General features: G+C 34.6%; 1 protein-coding gene across 1 annotated transcript in view; it reads right to left on the bottom strand.

The window, feature by feature from the left end:
* ncam2 (neural cell adhesion molecule 2) overlaps positions 1-17421 on the bottom strand; it is a gene marked incomplete at both ends in the record, with an annotated part of 223971 nt that overhangs the window by 59655 nt on the left and 146895 nt on the right. Inside the window, 2 exons of the mRNA XM_079420652.1 lie at positions 282-488; positions 4561-4635. Of these exons, the coding sequence (XP_079276778.1) occupies positions 282-488; positions 4561-4635 (282 nt within the window). The remainder of the gene's footprint in view (positions 1-281; positions 489-4560; positions 4636-17421) is intronic.

The raw sequence follows: 17421 nt of genomic DNA, 5'->3' as shown, positions 1-17421 counted from the left end.
TTTTACATTTTTATAATATAATATTTTTTACATAATAGAATATTATGAGCATTCCTTCATGATCTTGACATAATTTATATTAAAAAAAGTTGAAAAAAGCTTAATTTTATACAATATAATATATTTTATAATATAAATCATTTATTTATTAATTTTTATTTTTTACATTTTTCCAACAGAACATTGTTATGACTCTGTAAGCATTCCTCCATGATGAACTAATAATTGATTTACAGAAGCTCAAGCTGACTGACTCTCATGGATTTACTGCGGTAACTCACGGTAAATCTCCAGCACCACCGTGGCCTCCTGGCTTTGTCCCTTGGCGTCCACAGCCTGGCATCGGTATATCCCAGCATCCTCGATGATGGCATTGTAAATGGTCAGCCTGGAGCGCACGCCCTCCGTATGCACGATGACTCTCTGGTTGGAGATAATGCGCTCGCCTTGAGGACTGAACCAGTTTATGCTCACCGGCTCACCAATGGCTGAAAAAAATCAACATATAGGCAGCTATTAAGGCAAGGCAAGGCAAGGCAAGTTTATTTATATAGCACATTTCATACACAGTGGTAATTCAAAGTGCTTTACATAAAAGAAGGTGAAATAGACATTAAAATCAATAAAAACATGGAAATAAGAATAATAAAAACAAGGAATTTTAAAATGATATAGAAAATGATTTAAAATAAATTTAAAGAAAATGATTATACATAAAATTCATTGCAGTCAGTTCGGACATATAGCACAGTGCTCATTCAAATGCACAGTTAAACAGATTAACACAGTTAGAAGTAAAACCTCACATGCATACTCCCATAAAACCATTCCTGCATGAAAAATCCAATGCATCTGAGCGAACGTCTCATTTCCGATCAGGTTTATGCTGTAATTTGCGACAGCTCTTTAGCTCTGGCCGCCGTTGGCTTTAATGAGGGGCCACATGGAGAACGAGCGAGCACCATATGCAAACTCCAGGTGCTTTGCTCTGTAAAGCTGCTAGGCTGAAGGTCATAAAGCAGCCGTGTGGGAGTCTGTTTTCCTGGCCCTCTGCAGTCAGAAAGGCCTGAACTCTCTAACCTCTCCGTGAGAGCGCTGGAGTCCTGGGACGGGTCATGCATGAGGGACAGGGAGATGCTTGTTAGCGAGTTACAGAGTTAGAAAGATGAGGAGAGGAGAGCTGAGGAAAGAGTTGCATGGACAAAACAGCAGAGCTTCAATCTGCTGCATTCATTGAGGCGATGTTTTCATTTGCTTCCTTGATGCAACACCAGAAGTCATCATTCATGATTTTTGCATGTTTTTTTTTTTTTTTTAAAGGAATTGGCTCCTTTGTTTATGTTTTCAGTGACCAAAACAAGTGCAAATCCCTGTTCTGTTTCACACCAAATAACAAGTGTTTTTATGTACTATGTTTTTTTTTTTTTAAAGGAAAGCAAAAGAAAACATTCTCAAGGTCAGTGTATACATGAACTGATAAAATGCAAGCCTTCAAATCCTTAAGCATTAATATGACTGCAATCAGGTGCTGTCAATCTCCCGAAATGACCAAGAAAAGAGTAATAAAATTAGTCCATATGACTCCTGCAATATATTTCAAGTCTTTTGAAATTAGTAACCAATTAGTGAACTTTAATAACAGTTAGTTTTTTTTTTTTTTTGACAAAGACAAAGATTTAAGAGTTATTAGATGGAAATGTTCTCACCATCGCACATTTTTGGTGAGACCCCAATGGTGCTTGGTTCATTAATATCACATTAACTTCACAAAATTTTAACAAGATAACATACTTGCACATATCTTGTTCTTAGTGAACAAGTCGTGGGTGACTGTTATGATAGTGTTATGACACGTTTATGGTGCATTTTTGTCCTTTTGTTTTAGCTGGACAGCCACTAATCATTGACTGAGTTCGAAACATCTCATGAGGATGAGAAAATGATGACAGAAATGTTTTTTTGTTTTTTTTGGTTGAACTTATTTAAACACATTTAAACCCATTGCACGTTTGACAGTAAGCAGCAGGTTTTCTTAGCAATGCCATTGAAGAGCCATTTTTGGCTCCCCAAAGAACCTTTCAGTGATCATGTTCTTAAAAGAACCATTTTTTTTTTTGTTAGTGTGAAGAAAAATAAAAAAAAATGAATAAAATTAACAAGAGCTGATAAAATGTAAAAACTGTAACTTCGCATGTAAGTCGCTTTGGATAAAAGCGTCTGCTAAATGCATAAATGTTAAATGTTAAAATAAATCTAAAAATTAAAATAATAATAATAATAAATTGAAACTTATTTCAAATAAATAAATGCAACGTTTTATCTCACAATTCTAACATTTCTGAGCTTACATCTCAGAATTCACACTTGCTTTTTTTTTTGCAATTCAAAAACGTCAGAATGGCAGAAATAAATGCAGAATTAAGCAAAATTTCTGCAAATCTGACTTTATACTATATCTTGGAATTCTGGATTTTTTTTTCTCTGAATTTCCACCCAAATAAATACATAAAAAAAAAAAATAATACAAAAAATATTTTAAAAAAGATAATATAGCAAGAAATATAAGATATAAATGCAGAATTGCAAGAGATAAACTGAACATTTTGAGATATAAACAAAGAATTGTGATATATGAATGCAGAATTTCAAGATAAATAGTTATATTAGTGCATTAAAAAGTCTTTTTTAAATTATACACTATATATATTATATAATTTGTATTTTTTTAAATAAAATTTTATATTTATGCAATAGAATCCCATTTGAATTTCATAAGCATTCCTTCATTATATCTTGACTATCTTGACTAGGTAAATGAATGGTTTACAGATGCTCATGCTCACTGACTCTCATTCATTATAAGATAAAAGTCAGAACTGTGAGAAAGATGGTTGCAATTAAGGACACATACTGTAAATATGAAGAACATTTTGAGAAAAGTGCCATGCATGTTAAAGGTGCACATTCAGAACCAACAACTCAAAGGTTGAAAGTGATGCACAGTGAGGTCAATCGAAACAGAAAACAGTCTGTATGAAACTGTATTTAAACTGCAGCAGTGAAGAGAGTGAAACAGTGCTTTATTGTGTGTGTGTGTGTGTGTGTCTCTGATCAATCTCTTCCTGCTTGTTCTTGCTATTGACAGAGCTCCAGCGAGACGCTTCTCGCTCGGACACACGGTGAAATTCACGGGGGCTAATGCATTTATGGCCGGCTGGCATATGAACGATGGAAAGAAATCAATTTGTTGTCATGGCAACAGCACATCGTCCATGTGGGTAATCGGGCGATGAAAAACTTAATCATCCAGCAGGAGAAACAGGTGACTTTTCAAACCACTGCAATTCAACTTTTTTTCTTCTACTCAAGAAATATAAAAATTATACATTTGTTTAATTGCAAACATTAAATGTGTTTCATTTAAACGACTTTCTGTTCAGAAACTCTGTGCACTTTACCCAGATCATATAAGATTATATCTCTATTAAACTGATATTAAAAAATATTTTTTTTAATTACTGTGTTTTTCTGATATTCTCAATGTTAACAGTTATATTTTATAATCTTACTGTGTTCATATCTAGTATATAGACACATAGTATACATAATTATTGCCTTGAGCTCAATGTTCTCATGTTTACAGCATATTGTCATGATTATGCTTGTTTTAGTTCAGTTCCTGTCATGTCTGTTATGAGCTCTAATTAGTTGCCATGGTTCCTGATTAGTTAATCCTTGACCAGCTGTTCCTGTGTAGTTCCCTCATTTACCATGTGTGTATTTATACTCCTTATTTGAGTCTCTCCATTGTCGGTGATTAGCTTATGTTATGTGTTGTACCGATTCAGTATTATCAGTAAAGTCTGTTTGGAAGCTTCTTCGTTTGCTGTCCTCCTTCCTTGACAACCCGTGACACATATTCAGTAGTAATTAATATAATTGAAGATAGTTCTGCTTCTGCTGACAGTAATTACAATATCATTCAGAACGTTTTTAAAAAGAAATTATTACTTTTATTCATAAAGTATGCATTGAATTGACCCAAAGGGACTGTAAAGATTTCTATTTCAAATAAATGCTGTTCTTTTGAACTTTCTATTCATCTGTGAATCCTGAAAAATAAAATGCATCAGTTTCCACAAAAATATTGTGCAGCACAACTGTTTTCAACATTGATAATAATGATATATATTTCTTGATCAGTAAATCAGTATATTATTATGATTTCTGAAGATCATGTGACACTGAAGACTGGAGTAATGATGCTGGAAATACAGCTGCAGATCACAGAAATACATTATATTTTAACACATATTCACATAGAAAACAGATTTCTTTAATTATAATAATATTTCACAATTTTTACTGTATTTTTGATCAAATATATGCAGCCTCTCTGAATAACATGAATAAAAACAAACTTTTGAACTGTATTTTATGATCCACAATCATCCACAACATTCAGATCCTGTTGTGATGGATTACTGAGATGTCTATTTTAAAACCACGTACATGTGATCAGTCATGCGTGTTATTATGTCAGCAGGGTTTTGTTCTTACCTGTGCATGTGAAGAATTTCGACTCTCCAACACTCAGTTCCACTTTATTCAGTGATATTGACACCTGAAGCACCGCTGTGACAGAAAGAGAGAAACTCGTTATTCATCATAATCAAGTCATATTTATTTATATATATAGCGCTTTATACACTACAGATCGTTTCCAAGCAGCTTCACGAAGATAAACAGGAAAATAACAGCGTTCATGCTGCAAAATTCATCAATATCATCAAAGTCTGAATGCAGGACGGACATTAAATGCAACTTCTGCTTCTCAGATGTTTCTTCTAAGAAGATGAGGCCAGTAATGTCATCAGATCTCAACACCGTCTCAAACTGTGCTCAGATTTGCACTTAGAGATCTCAATATGAACTCATGACGTATGACAGTGACTCATTTCTGCTGTTTTTACTCCTTATGAACTACACACACATCTGAGACAAACACTTCATATTTTAAATGAAACATGAGCAATTTTCTATAATATCTGAAATACAAAAAGTATGAATAATACAGCTGAATGAAACCCAATACTTGTTTTGTTTTCTAATTTTCCAGGTGCTGATTCCAAAAACAGCATCTGTTTTGTTTAAGTACATCACACTTTCTCACTAAATACAAAGAAAAAAAAAACAGAGTAAGGAGCCACCGGCTCCTATAAGAAAAAAAATTAGGTGCCAAATTATTTTTTTTAGGTGCCACAGAATAAACATGTTTTATTTTATTTATTTTTTCACATTTTAACATTTCAATCAGTCATGTGTTTATGTTTCATCTTTTCTTGACTTTATCAGCATTTTAATCCATCTTATAGATGACCTGGGAACTAAAGCTCACTTAAAATGGGAACCAAACGTCTTTTCCAACATGAAATATACACAAAATAATTGTTTATTACACAGAATCTGTACCAATAGTTTTGGCTCCTCCTCAATGCATGCTATAGAAATGTTGTCATATCTTTCACGCATCCAGTCGGTTTTTCTTCATTAGTAACATGCAATTTTACAGGACGTTTTGAATTTTATCTTTAGCTTGCATTTCTTATCATGTAGACAACAGGTTAAGTAAAAATATTAATATGCCATAGGCTAGAGCATAAACAGCAAAATGCTCCTCATTATAGTTATTATTCTAGCTGACTGATGAGCTTATGGACACCAAATGGTTATTCTGAGGCAAATGTATTGTTATGTGGCAATATTCACAAGCTTTACAAGTTTTGCGCAGTTTGATACATAATGAGCGATTACATGGGACATTTCAGTAAGTTGTACTGTAGGCTCTCTTATAAAATAGCCTGTCTTTGATGTTAATTCATCATCATTTCGTACTATAGTAGAGAAAGATTCACTTGCCACTTGCACTGAGGCGCTAAAGCGATTGGGAGAGCATTAAAGAGTGCCAAAACCATATTTATTATATGAAATCTTTATGAATTTGGTAGAATTTTAAAACTGATTATTAAACCGTTTATTAAAAAGTAACAAAGCTTATTGCGATTACTGGACTGCAAGTGCGCAACAAAAAGGCCAATATGAAGTTTGCACGCATTAACAGAACACAGCATATAGACTAAGATCTTGATAAGAAGAAGTCATATTAATTAGCAATGACTGTACACGAGAATTGTTAACGATATTGTCAATATCCACACAGCTGATAGCTTTACCTGTTGTAGTTTGTTCAAGTTGTGCATGAAATAGACACTGCTTCTCTGCACTTTCACTTTGCACGTCTCCATCATTTTGATCTCTCTCGCGCTGCCCAACTGAGCTGCGTTTAGCAGGGGTTTCTTTTTCATCGTTTCAGTTTAATATGTGAACATAACAAAAGATGTGATCGCAAAACAATGAGGAAAAATTTAAGTCATAACGTGTAAATATGTATAGTCGCCAGTGGCGACCTCAGCAAAGACTTCACAAGAAACACCCTGAAATATGATGCATTTTGTAGCATTTTTGGTTTTAAAACCATTTGTAAGGTGAATTAATCTTGCATTTTCACTTAATAGCAGAAAAACACCACAAACACAAGATTCCTGTCTGAATCTGAACAACGATTTGTTCAACACCCAGCCCATTTTCACATGCATGAATGACTCTGAAGATATTACATTATTTTATTCTGATTTCAAGGTCAGAACTACGGTCAGTGAAAGAAGTAATGTAAAGTGAATTAAATGGAGTATTTGAACATATTTCCCACTCATTTGCAGATTGCAAGCATATAAATCCCTATACTGAAACAGGCTACCACTTTAAATGCTCTGATGGAAAGCAAACTTCATAAACTCATATACACACATACTGTATATACATATATATCTATCATACCCCTTATTTTTTCATGTTTTGTTATGTTGCTTCCTTATGTTAAACTGCTTTAAATTACTTTTTTCCCCCCACATCAATCTACACTCCATACACTATAATGGTAAAGCAAAAAACTTTAATGATTCCACTGCATAAGTACTCATACCCTTATCTGGGACAGTTGAAATTTAGCTCAGGAGCATTCATATTGCTTGTAGATGTTACTACCCTTTAAGTGAAGTTTACCTGTGGCAATGGGTATGATTTGGAAAGGCACACATGTCTTAATAAAAGATCTAACAACTGATAATGAATATCAGAGCAAAAACCAAACCTTGAGGTCAAAAGAACTGTCTGTAGAGCTCAGAAACACGTTTGCGTCAAGCCACACATCTGGGGAAGAGTTCAGAAAATAATCTGCTTCGGTGGACGGTCACAGAAGCATGTAGTCTCTGTTACCCTTAATGGAAGAAGTTTGAAACAAGCAGGACTCTTCCTAGAGCTGGCCTCCTGGCCAAACTGAGCAATTGATGGAAAAGGGCTTTGGTTAGAGTGGTGACACTAACCAGCTCCATGATCATATGTGGAGATAGGAGAAATCTACAGAAGGACAAACATCGCTGCAACACTCCATCGATCTGGGCTTTATGGCAGTGTGGCAAGACTCAATCCTCTCCTGGAGTGAAGACACACTTAGACAAACAGCACCTAAAGGACCCTCAGACTGTGATAAATAATGTTCTCTGGTCTGATGAACCTCGATTCTAAGCATCATGTTTGAAGGAAACAAGCTCTGCTCACCACCTGCAGAGTACCATCCCAAAAGTAAAGTGTGCTGGTAGCAGCCTTAAGATGAGGGGCTGTTTTTCAGCAGCAGGCACCGAGGGACTCGTCAGAGAAGAAGAAAAGCTCAATGCACCAAAATATTGAGAAATATTGAGCCTTAATGAAAACCCAGTCCAGAGCATTCAGAACCTCAGACGGGCAGAAGGTTTACCTTCCAACAGGACAATGGACCTAAACACACAGCAAGAGTGGCTTATAGACAACTCTGTGAATGTCCTTGAGTGGCCCAGCCACAGCCTGAGCTTGAACCCAATCAAATATTTCTGGAGAAACCTGAAAATGTGCGTCTGCCCCATCCAACCTGACAGAGCTTGAGAGGTGACGAGGTGAGGAGAAGAATGGAGCTTCAGCTAAATACTTAGTTAAGGGTATGAATACTTATGCAATGTACTTAATTTCAGTTTTTTTATTTTTAATAAAGTTGTGACAATTCTGTTTTTGCTTTGTCAATATGGTGTATGGAGTGTAGATTGATGTGGGGGAAAAAAGTAATTTAAAGCAGTTTAACATATGGCAGCAACAATACAAAACGTAAAAAAATGAAGGTTTGCTATTCAGATCTCATAAAACAACCCAGCATGCATCAGCACGACAGAAAGCCACCTATAGATGGCAGCGTGATTCCTCCGCTGTCGCTGTGTAAATCTTTAACACGTCAAGCGCGCGGCTGATTTATTCCTCTCAGGGATGCTGGTGGAGAGGAAGCAGCCTGTCCTTTTATTGTTGGTCTGCTGTAGTATTTTTGCACTCTTCTCCTCAGACTCGGCTAACTGCTGCTCGTCTGGCGAGGATATCTAATTTGGGAAGCTATGGGCTGATTAATGACCAAAGCGTGGCCCTGAACTCCGCAATTAGAGACTACGACTGGCACAGGACTGACTTTGATGGCTGCCACCTGAGGTGGAGAGGAAATGTCACTAGAGCCGTAAGAGGCAAACGCGGGTGTGCGTTCACAAGCTTTAGTGCCACCGAGCTCGTTTTACATTTTAAAGCTGAAAATTAAAATTCTGTCATCATTTATTCACCCGCAGGTCGTTCCAAACCAAACCACGGAGCACAAAAGGAGTCGTGGGCGAGTCAGCGGTGACAGAATTGTCATTTTGTGCAAAACTAAAAGTGTTTGGAGTGTAACTGAAGACTTGAAGTGAATTAATGATCCAGATGCTGTTTGGACACAATAAAAAACAACACGGAGCTTGTTTGTCAGACTAATCGGATTAGAGCGTTCATTCATTCACGGCCGTTTGGCAGGTGTGAAAATTAATCTGAAATCGTGCCCACGCAAAATAATAAAACACAAACCTGTGCGAGTCATTAAACTCCAGAAGAGTTACAGCGACATAATGCACATAAACAACATTTCTAACAAACTCAAGACAGCTTAGCAGAACAAACTTCACAAATAAATGAGTGTTTACTGTTTTAGAGCACGCTTTGCTGAGATCTGCCATCTATCATTACTGTTACTCATTTAGACAAGCTTCACAAAACAACAGGTCTCTTCTGCTCACCAAGACTGCGTTCATTTGATCAAAAATACAGTCAAATAGTGAAATATTATTACTATTTAAAAAAGCAGTTTTCTATGTGAATATCTGTTCAAATATAATTTATTTATGTGATGCGCAGCTGTATTTTCAGCATCATTACTGCAGTCTTCAGTGTCACATGATCTTCAGAAATCATTATAATATACTGATTTACTGCTCAACAAACATTTCTGATTATTATCAATGTTGAACACAGTTGTGCTGCACAATATTTTTGTGGAAACTGTGATGCATTTTATTTTTCAGGATTCACAGATGAATAGAAAGTTCAAAAGAACAGCATTTTGTTAAAAAAATAATATAAAAAGTCAGTAATAAAAAAAGTCGACATTATGCATAAGTCATAATTATGTTATAGAAAGGCAAAATTATAAGACACTAAGTCAAAATTATGAGATAAAACGTCATGATTATGATAAGATATTATCATAATTAGAAAAAAAGTCAAAATTATGCAATAAAGAATTAAGAAATAGTAAATCAGAATTATGAGATACAAATTCTTAATTAAATTATTATATTCTTTGATAATGAGAAAGTTCAAAAGAACAGCATTTTTTTTTTATATAAATCATTTGTAACATAATTAATGTCTTTATTTTCACTTTTGATCAATTTAATGCATCCTTGTTGAATAAAAGTATTAATTTATTTTTAAAATTACTTACCGACTCAGTGAATAGTGTGAAATTTGCAAAGCAATTTATGTTATTTCTGTTTTCCCCTAAAGACATTGTTAAATTAAACTGTAACATAATTAAAAACTTAATAACAGAATGAGGGCAAACGCTGATCATAGTCAAGAGAAAAGAGAAAATGGTTAGGAATATAGAGAGAATCATATATTCTTTAACTACAACCACTTCTACTTTGACCTCAGTTTATTGCAAAGTAATTAGGTAAATTAATGTAGCTTAGAATAGATCAAATGCTGTTCCAATTGTTCTACATGTTCATTTGGGAGTAAGAATGAATGAAAAGAAATTACTCTTTTTATTCATCAAATATGCATTATTTTAATTAAAGTGCCCCTATTATGCCTTTTCGAATATTACCTTTCATGCAGAAAAAATAAAATGCATCACAGTTTCCAAAAAAATATTGTGCAGCACAACTGTTTTCAACATTGATAATAATCAGAAATGTTTGTTGAGCAGTAAATCAGTATATTATTATGATTTCTGAAGATCATGTGACACTGAAGACTGGAGTAATGATGATGAAAATACAGCTGCGCATCACAGAAATAAATTACATTTGAACAGATTTTCACATAGAAAACAGCTGATTTAAATTGCAATAATATTTCACAATTTTACAGATTTTTGATCAAATAAATGCAGCCTCTGTGAGCAGAAGAGACTTCTTTCAGAAATGTTTAACCTTCACTAACTCATTATCATGCAGAACAGCCTCACCTTGTATTAACTGTAATTAAGCACAGAAAGGACGTGCCGAGGGGCGAATAGCTCTAATTGACTGTGATTTGACAGAGAAATCCAGGCGCTGTGCGAGTCTCTGCGGATGTACGGAGGGTTACCGGTGGGTTGAGCGCCACAGAGGCACTAAAAGAGTGGCAGTGCATGCTGGGATGTGTTTGTGTGACACAGACACACGCTGAGACGCCCTCAGGCGTAAATACTGCTGCTGCTTCCCATCTGGGACTGTAGAGAAGGAGGTTTGTGTCAGCGATCCTCTTCATGTTTCCTTTAAATGTGTTTTAAAGTCCCACACGCACCTGTGAGAATCCAGCTGTAGTTTTACCCCGTTTACCGCGGTACGCTTGCCTGAAGCCATGCTGCTCCTGCCTGAACCTTCAGAGTTCAGTATCTGAGGATTGAGTCAGTACTGTACAGTACAGTTATGACACAGCAGTATAAGAAGCACGGCTGGGAAACACAAGGAATTTAGCGCTTCTGGTTCTGATTCACAATTCTGCTTCCGTAAAAAATTATATTAATGATTCTTTAATTACTTTTGAGGAAGTTGTACATGCATTATTAAGCAATAATGACCTGCAGTTTAGTATATAAAGAACCAGTTCATTGACTGTGAGTCGTTAGATTCTTTTGACTAATTTGTTAAAATAACTGACTGAGAAGAGTCAATTGTTGCTAAATCAGTCATTTTCATTTCATTTATGTATAAATGTTTATATATAATACATTATTATTTTTATATGAAATAAAGACAGCTAACTGAATTTCACATGTAGATTAAAAAAATGTAGATTTTTTATGATATATAACTGTATATTATTTTTTCTTGTTTATATGAAAAACAGACAGTTATTGTAGTATAAATATATACATTACATAAAAATCTTAAAATGAGCTTGCAGTTATTTAACTGAGTTATTTAAAATAATTTAGTTTTCATTTTAATTTTGGTAAAATTATAGTATTTGTTTGCCATTTTTAATGTTTCTATATTGCTATTTTATTTCAGTTTTCTTCAACTTAAACATATTTATTTATCTAGAAAAAAAGTTATTAAATTTTACGTTTTCCATTCAGCTTTATTTCAATAAAAAAAAGTAACTACACTGATATAAATCTACAGTGGTATAAAACCAAGGCAGACATTAAAGTACTTCACTAAACTTTTTTCTTTTTTTTTATCGATTCCCAGCCTTAGTATGGTCTGTTTGTTTAACTACAATTAGGTGACTGTGCTTCTTATATAAAAACACACATTACTGCAGCAGTCGACCCATGACTTGAGCTTCCCCGTGCACTGTGTTATAGAACAGGATCCCAGTCTCCCAGCATGCACTGCTTCCCGACAGCATCTCCTGTGATTTGAGCTTTGATTTCTCTGAGATGCTCTACAGCCGATGTGGAATCAGACACCCGTCTCGTGTGGCGTGTGGGAGCTGATCTTCTGTAGTCCCAGAGGACGGTTCCTCAGAGAACAGCAGCGCAGCTCAAACTGCACTGAACCACATCCGTCAGCACTAATAGTGGCATGTGTCTGACGCCGCTCAGGGCCTTCAGTCTTTCAGCATTGAAGCATGTTTACCGCACAAATATCATTTGTGAAGTTTGTGTTGTGTTTACGCCGGCGGGGAGTTCTGATGATGGAGACGTCCAGCAGATCTAACACACATTTCAGCTTCTGAACGCTTCATGCAACCTGTTGATTCTGAAACAGGACAATTATTATTCATTCTACACCATTACATATAGAAAACCTGGTTAACATGAACTAACTATGATATGTTTACAGCATTTATTAACCCTTTGTTAATGAATTAGCTTTCATTTTTATTGTGTTTTTAGTGTTTATGGTTTTTATTTATTTAATTAAATTTATCTCAGTTTTATTACTTTAAATACATCAACTTAAACATGTTTATTTTAGTGAGTTACCAAAGTTCTAATCTATATATAAAAAAAAAAAATCTTAAATTTGTCAATTTAAGCTTCCATTTAAGCTTTTTTCTACTATTTTAAGTAGAAAGACTGAAATAATATTAAATGTCGTCTTGGATAAAAGCATCTGCCAAATGCATAAATGTAAAAATGCAAATGTAAAGTACTCATAATCCTGACAGTAAAGGGCTAATATTCCATATTCTGCTATAAAGTCATAATGCTTAAATGGACTTTATGGCTCGTTACACTACTTCTGCTTAGTCGTCACTTTGAGCAAGTGACAAAACACATAAAAGTATATTATCTTAACATGCTAATCATATCAAGAGCCATTAGAATCTGATGTGTGCACTGGATCGAATTTATATTTGATGGCTTGTTATATTTTTAGGCCTCTTTATTTCTAGACGCTCCTGGTTCTTTTGCTCTGTCATGCCTCGTCTCGTCGGGTTAATTAAACGAGCTGTACGTTCTCGGACTGACAGTATTTGGCCCTTTAGGTGCTCAGGTGAGTCTCAATGAGAGCTTGATCTAAAAATACAGCTGCTCAATGGAGGAGACACATCAGTGCGGTAAAACTAACACTTTTACAACTTACTGAGAGCACTGGAGCACATTTTACAACCAAATGCTATTTCAGTTTTTCTATGTCATTGATCAAATTTTCACTGTTTCATAACGTTCTTAAAGATGTGCATTATGGTCCTGATGTCCTTCACCACCTGTTACTTCCTCTGAGGAGCTTTAAGTAAAGATGTGAACCAATACTTTCATCATTTACCAACTCGCAGCCATTTCACAGTTAACAGGTTGCTGGTGAAGATCTGATCTGTAAGTGTGGAAACTGGTTTTCACTCGCGCCAGAACCCCGCAGCGAGGACTGTTACCACACAAGAACTTTCTCTTTCAGCTTAAAACCCGCAGCGACAGCGTCCGCCGAGGGTCTGCGCCCGCTGAGAGAATGACAGACAGCAGACCCCCGCTGACACACAGTACTCAAACACTACAACATGTCAACACAATGAAGGCCTTACAACACAGCAGGACGTGCAGAATATCTGAGAAATAACCACAGAATTCAACCCTGCTCTACATTTATTTTCATCCCGTTTGACTCTAAAACATGTCACACTGTGTCAGTAAAATGCAGTACTCTGACAATATTGTTTTGCAGGAGACAAACATCACTAGTGCTGACCTCTATTAAATGAGGCTTATTTATGCCATGGACTTAACTTTTTATTCATGTATGTGTATTTATTTATTTGGTTTTATTATATATTTTTTTTAATTGCAAGTTTATATTTCACAGTTTTGACATAAAAATAGTAATTGTGAAATATAAACAAGTCTTTCTGAAGAAGAAAAAAAAAATCAGAATAGAAATATTGCAAGTTGCAAAGAAAAGAAAAGAAAAAAAAGAAAAAGAAAGAAAAATGGCCAGATTAACCCTGAAATTTGAGAAAAAGTTTGCACATATTATCTCTGCATGTGTATAATAATAAATTGATATTCCTTTAAAATGGACAAAAAATAAATAAATAAATAAAAAGAATTTCAAATAATGAAAAATAAAGCTTGATGGACTGCAAATGCAAACAAAGCACCGCAGTATCAGCATGTTTTTGTACATTTTCCATGTCTTGTATCTAAATAGCATCGTCTGACACGGCTGTGCATTCACGTCTCTAAAGGCTCATGTGATGCTGTTTGTCTTTCCATCAGTTTGATTCCTCAGGTCATTTCCCGTCTGTATCGATGCGGCCAGTGAGACATCAGACACGTGAGACCGTGCATCTGTTTTTCAATTATTCATCCGCACGGTTCCAGGAACGCCGTCTAACAGTTCATCTGATCCAGATCCCAGCAGATATTGCTAAGACGCCTCAGTGAAAGGTCACATCGCAGTCACTGCCGCTCTCCTGTTATCTCTGTGTCCCGTCTGTGTGTCAGTTCCACTTTATTCCTGTCCTATTTCACTGACAGCACAACAACATCTCGCAAAATCTGCCCTGAAAGCCTTAGAAATGGTTCCTTCACAGCTGAAGACGTACAGGCCGGCCTGCAGATGGGATTCTAGAATGAATCTGAATGCCAAATGAAGAAGTCCTCAGAGAAAAACACGCTCAAACTGATGCCCATGAGATAAAACAGCATTCCACATGAACGGCCTTAAACACAGACGCTTCCAGCTACACAAGCCTTGCTTCACGTGCTGCATGTGCCAGAATGCAATTTATAGTGCGATGCAATTCTTTGCCACTAGGGGCGCCTTAGCATTCCCCATCAATTACAGTTGAAAGAAGAAAAAATACTTTGTATATACACTACTGTTTCAAAAAGTGTGATTTTTAAAATGTTTCTGAAAAAAACTAAAATCTCACCAAAGCTGCATTACAGCAAAAATACAGCAAAAACAGTAAAATTGTGAAATATTTTTGTAATTTAAAATGTTTTCTATGTGAATATGTGTTAAACTGTAATTTATTTCTGTGATCTGCAGCTGTATTTTCAGCATCATTACTCCAGTCTTCAGTGTCACATGATCTTCAGAAATCATAATAATATACTGATTTACTGCTCAACAAACATTTCAGATTATTATCAATGTTGAACACAGTTGTGCTGCCCAATATTTTTGTGGAAACTATGATACATTTGTGATACAACTGTGATATTTTCAGGATTCACAGATTCAAAAGAACAGCATTTATTTGAAATAGAAATGTTTTGTAACATTATAGATGTCTTTACTGTCACTTTTGATCAATTTAATGCATCCTTGATGAATACAAATATTAATTTCTTTCAAACAAACAAACAAATTAATAAATCTAACTGAGCCCTTTGAACAGTAGTATGAATAGGCTATATCCAAATAAAAAGAGAAAATAATGAAATAAAATGAAGTATATTTAATATATATGTTATGTTGTAGTTTACATACATACAGTATATTTTATATGCTTGTATAATGTAACAATATAATGTAAATAGAGATATTTTTGTTGTGATATACAGTTGAGGCTGTAGGTTTCAGGTATATCATAACTAACATATATAATTACTCACACTGTGAGTTTGGTGGCTGTAAACTCATGATCTGCAGATGGTTTGCGCCTCTCGACCCGGTGACTGATTCGGTTTGTTTCTTTCTCCTGTAACGGGTCGTTAGCGTGGGCCAATGACATCTCTGCTTACAGTAATTAGATGCTGCTGTGCCATTTCCAATCAAACAGAGAAATAATTACAGGCCTTTACATCAGTTCCTGTAATAGAAGTCTTTTGTTTCAGAATGCCTCGTGTGAAAGGATATTACATGACATTACTAGAGTAAACAAGAGCCCAGCGGAGCCCAGCGAGAGGAATTACTGTTCCTTTACAGATTCACTCATGTTTCATTATACTTTCACTTTTATCTCAGATGTTTCCTCTAAAGTTCCCTTGGAGGAAGAGAATATAGATATAAAACTAATGTGGAACAGTTTGTATCAGGGTCATTATCGTTATCTAAAACTAAATATTAAAAATATAAAAAAAATTAATATTTCCATTATGAACTGAAATCAGATCAAATATCAATTAAACATTTTATTTTCAGCTAGATTTATTTAGATTATGATTAAAGATGTATATATTATTTAGATATAAAAATTACAAAAACTTAAATTAAGATAAATAATTCAAAACTACATAGACATGCTTAAATATAAAAAAATTACAAAAAACACAAAACATAAATAATAACTTATAGACATGCTTAAAATAATACAAATAAAACACAATGAAATTACTTTTAAATTTACAATTAATTAATTTAAAAATTTATTTAAATTCAGAAAATTTTAAACTAAATAGATATACTTAATATTAAAAGTGATAAAACACAACAAAATTAGAAAACTTTACACTTAGATAAATAATTAAACTATAAAGACTCTATAATAAGTCTCTGATGTCCCCAGAGCGTATATGTGAAGTTTTAGCTCAATATACCACACAGATACATTTTTATAGCTTGTTAAAATTGCCACTTTTAGGGTGTGAGCCCAAACGCTCTGATATTGAGTGTGTTGCTTTAATGCAAATGAGCTGGTGCTCCTGGAGAAGAGGGCGGAGCTTCAAGAGCTGGGCCTTTTTCCCCTCGGTGACATAAACAGAGGGAAAATCTGAAACAGCTCTTTCTGAGAGACTGTTTATGATTTATTGATTTTATAAAAAATGAGTGGGTGGATTTTGACCATTATAGGCTGGATGTTTTCACACACTGCAGCCACACAACTGTGTTCAAACACCTTATAGAAGTGATTTTTGCATAATAGGTCCCCTTTAAAATATGTATAAAAAAAAAATTACAAAAACTAAAAAACAAAATAGATAATTAAAAACTACAGACATGCTTAAAAAAAATATATGAACACGACAAAATAAAAAAAAAATGTTTAAATTCAGAAAATTATAAACTATAGACACATTTAAAATGACAAAAACACAACAAATAAAAAAAGAATTCATAACAGAATATAAAAACTCAAAAGTTAAAAAATATTAATACAAACTAATAGTATATCAATGAAAACATTACTGCGATCTTCTATATCTGAGCGCAGTTTGAGACTCTGTTGAGATCTCATCTACTCAGGATCTGAGAAACACGAGAGATTTCAGTGAATGATCTCAAGATTATAAAGAGAGTTTATTTTTGATTTCTCAAGCCTGCATAAACCTAGTCTAAGATTGTTTTGACGTTATTAGATGCTCAAGTCTCATCT

This window comes from Barbus barbus (assembly GCF_936440315.1).
Source record: "Barbus barbus genome assembly, chromosome: 7".
Lineage (NCBI taxonomy): Eukaryota > Metazoa > Chordata > Actinopteri > Cypriniformes > Cyprinidae > Barbus > Barbus barbus.
This window is presented reverse-complemented; position numbering and strand designations above follow the sequence as displayed.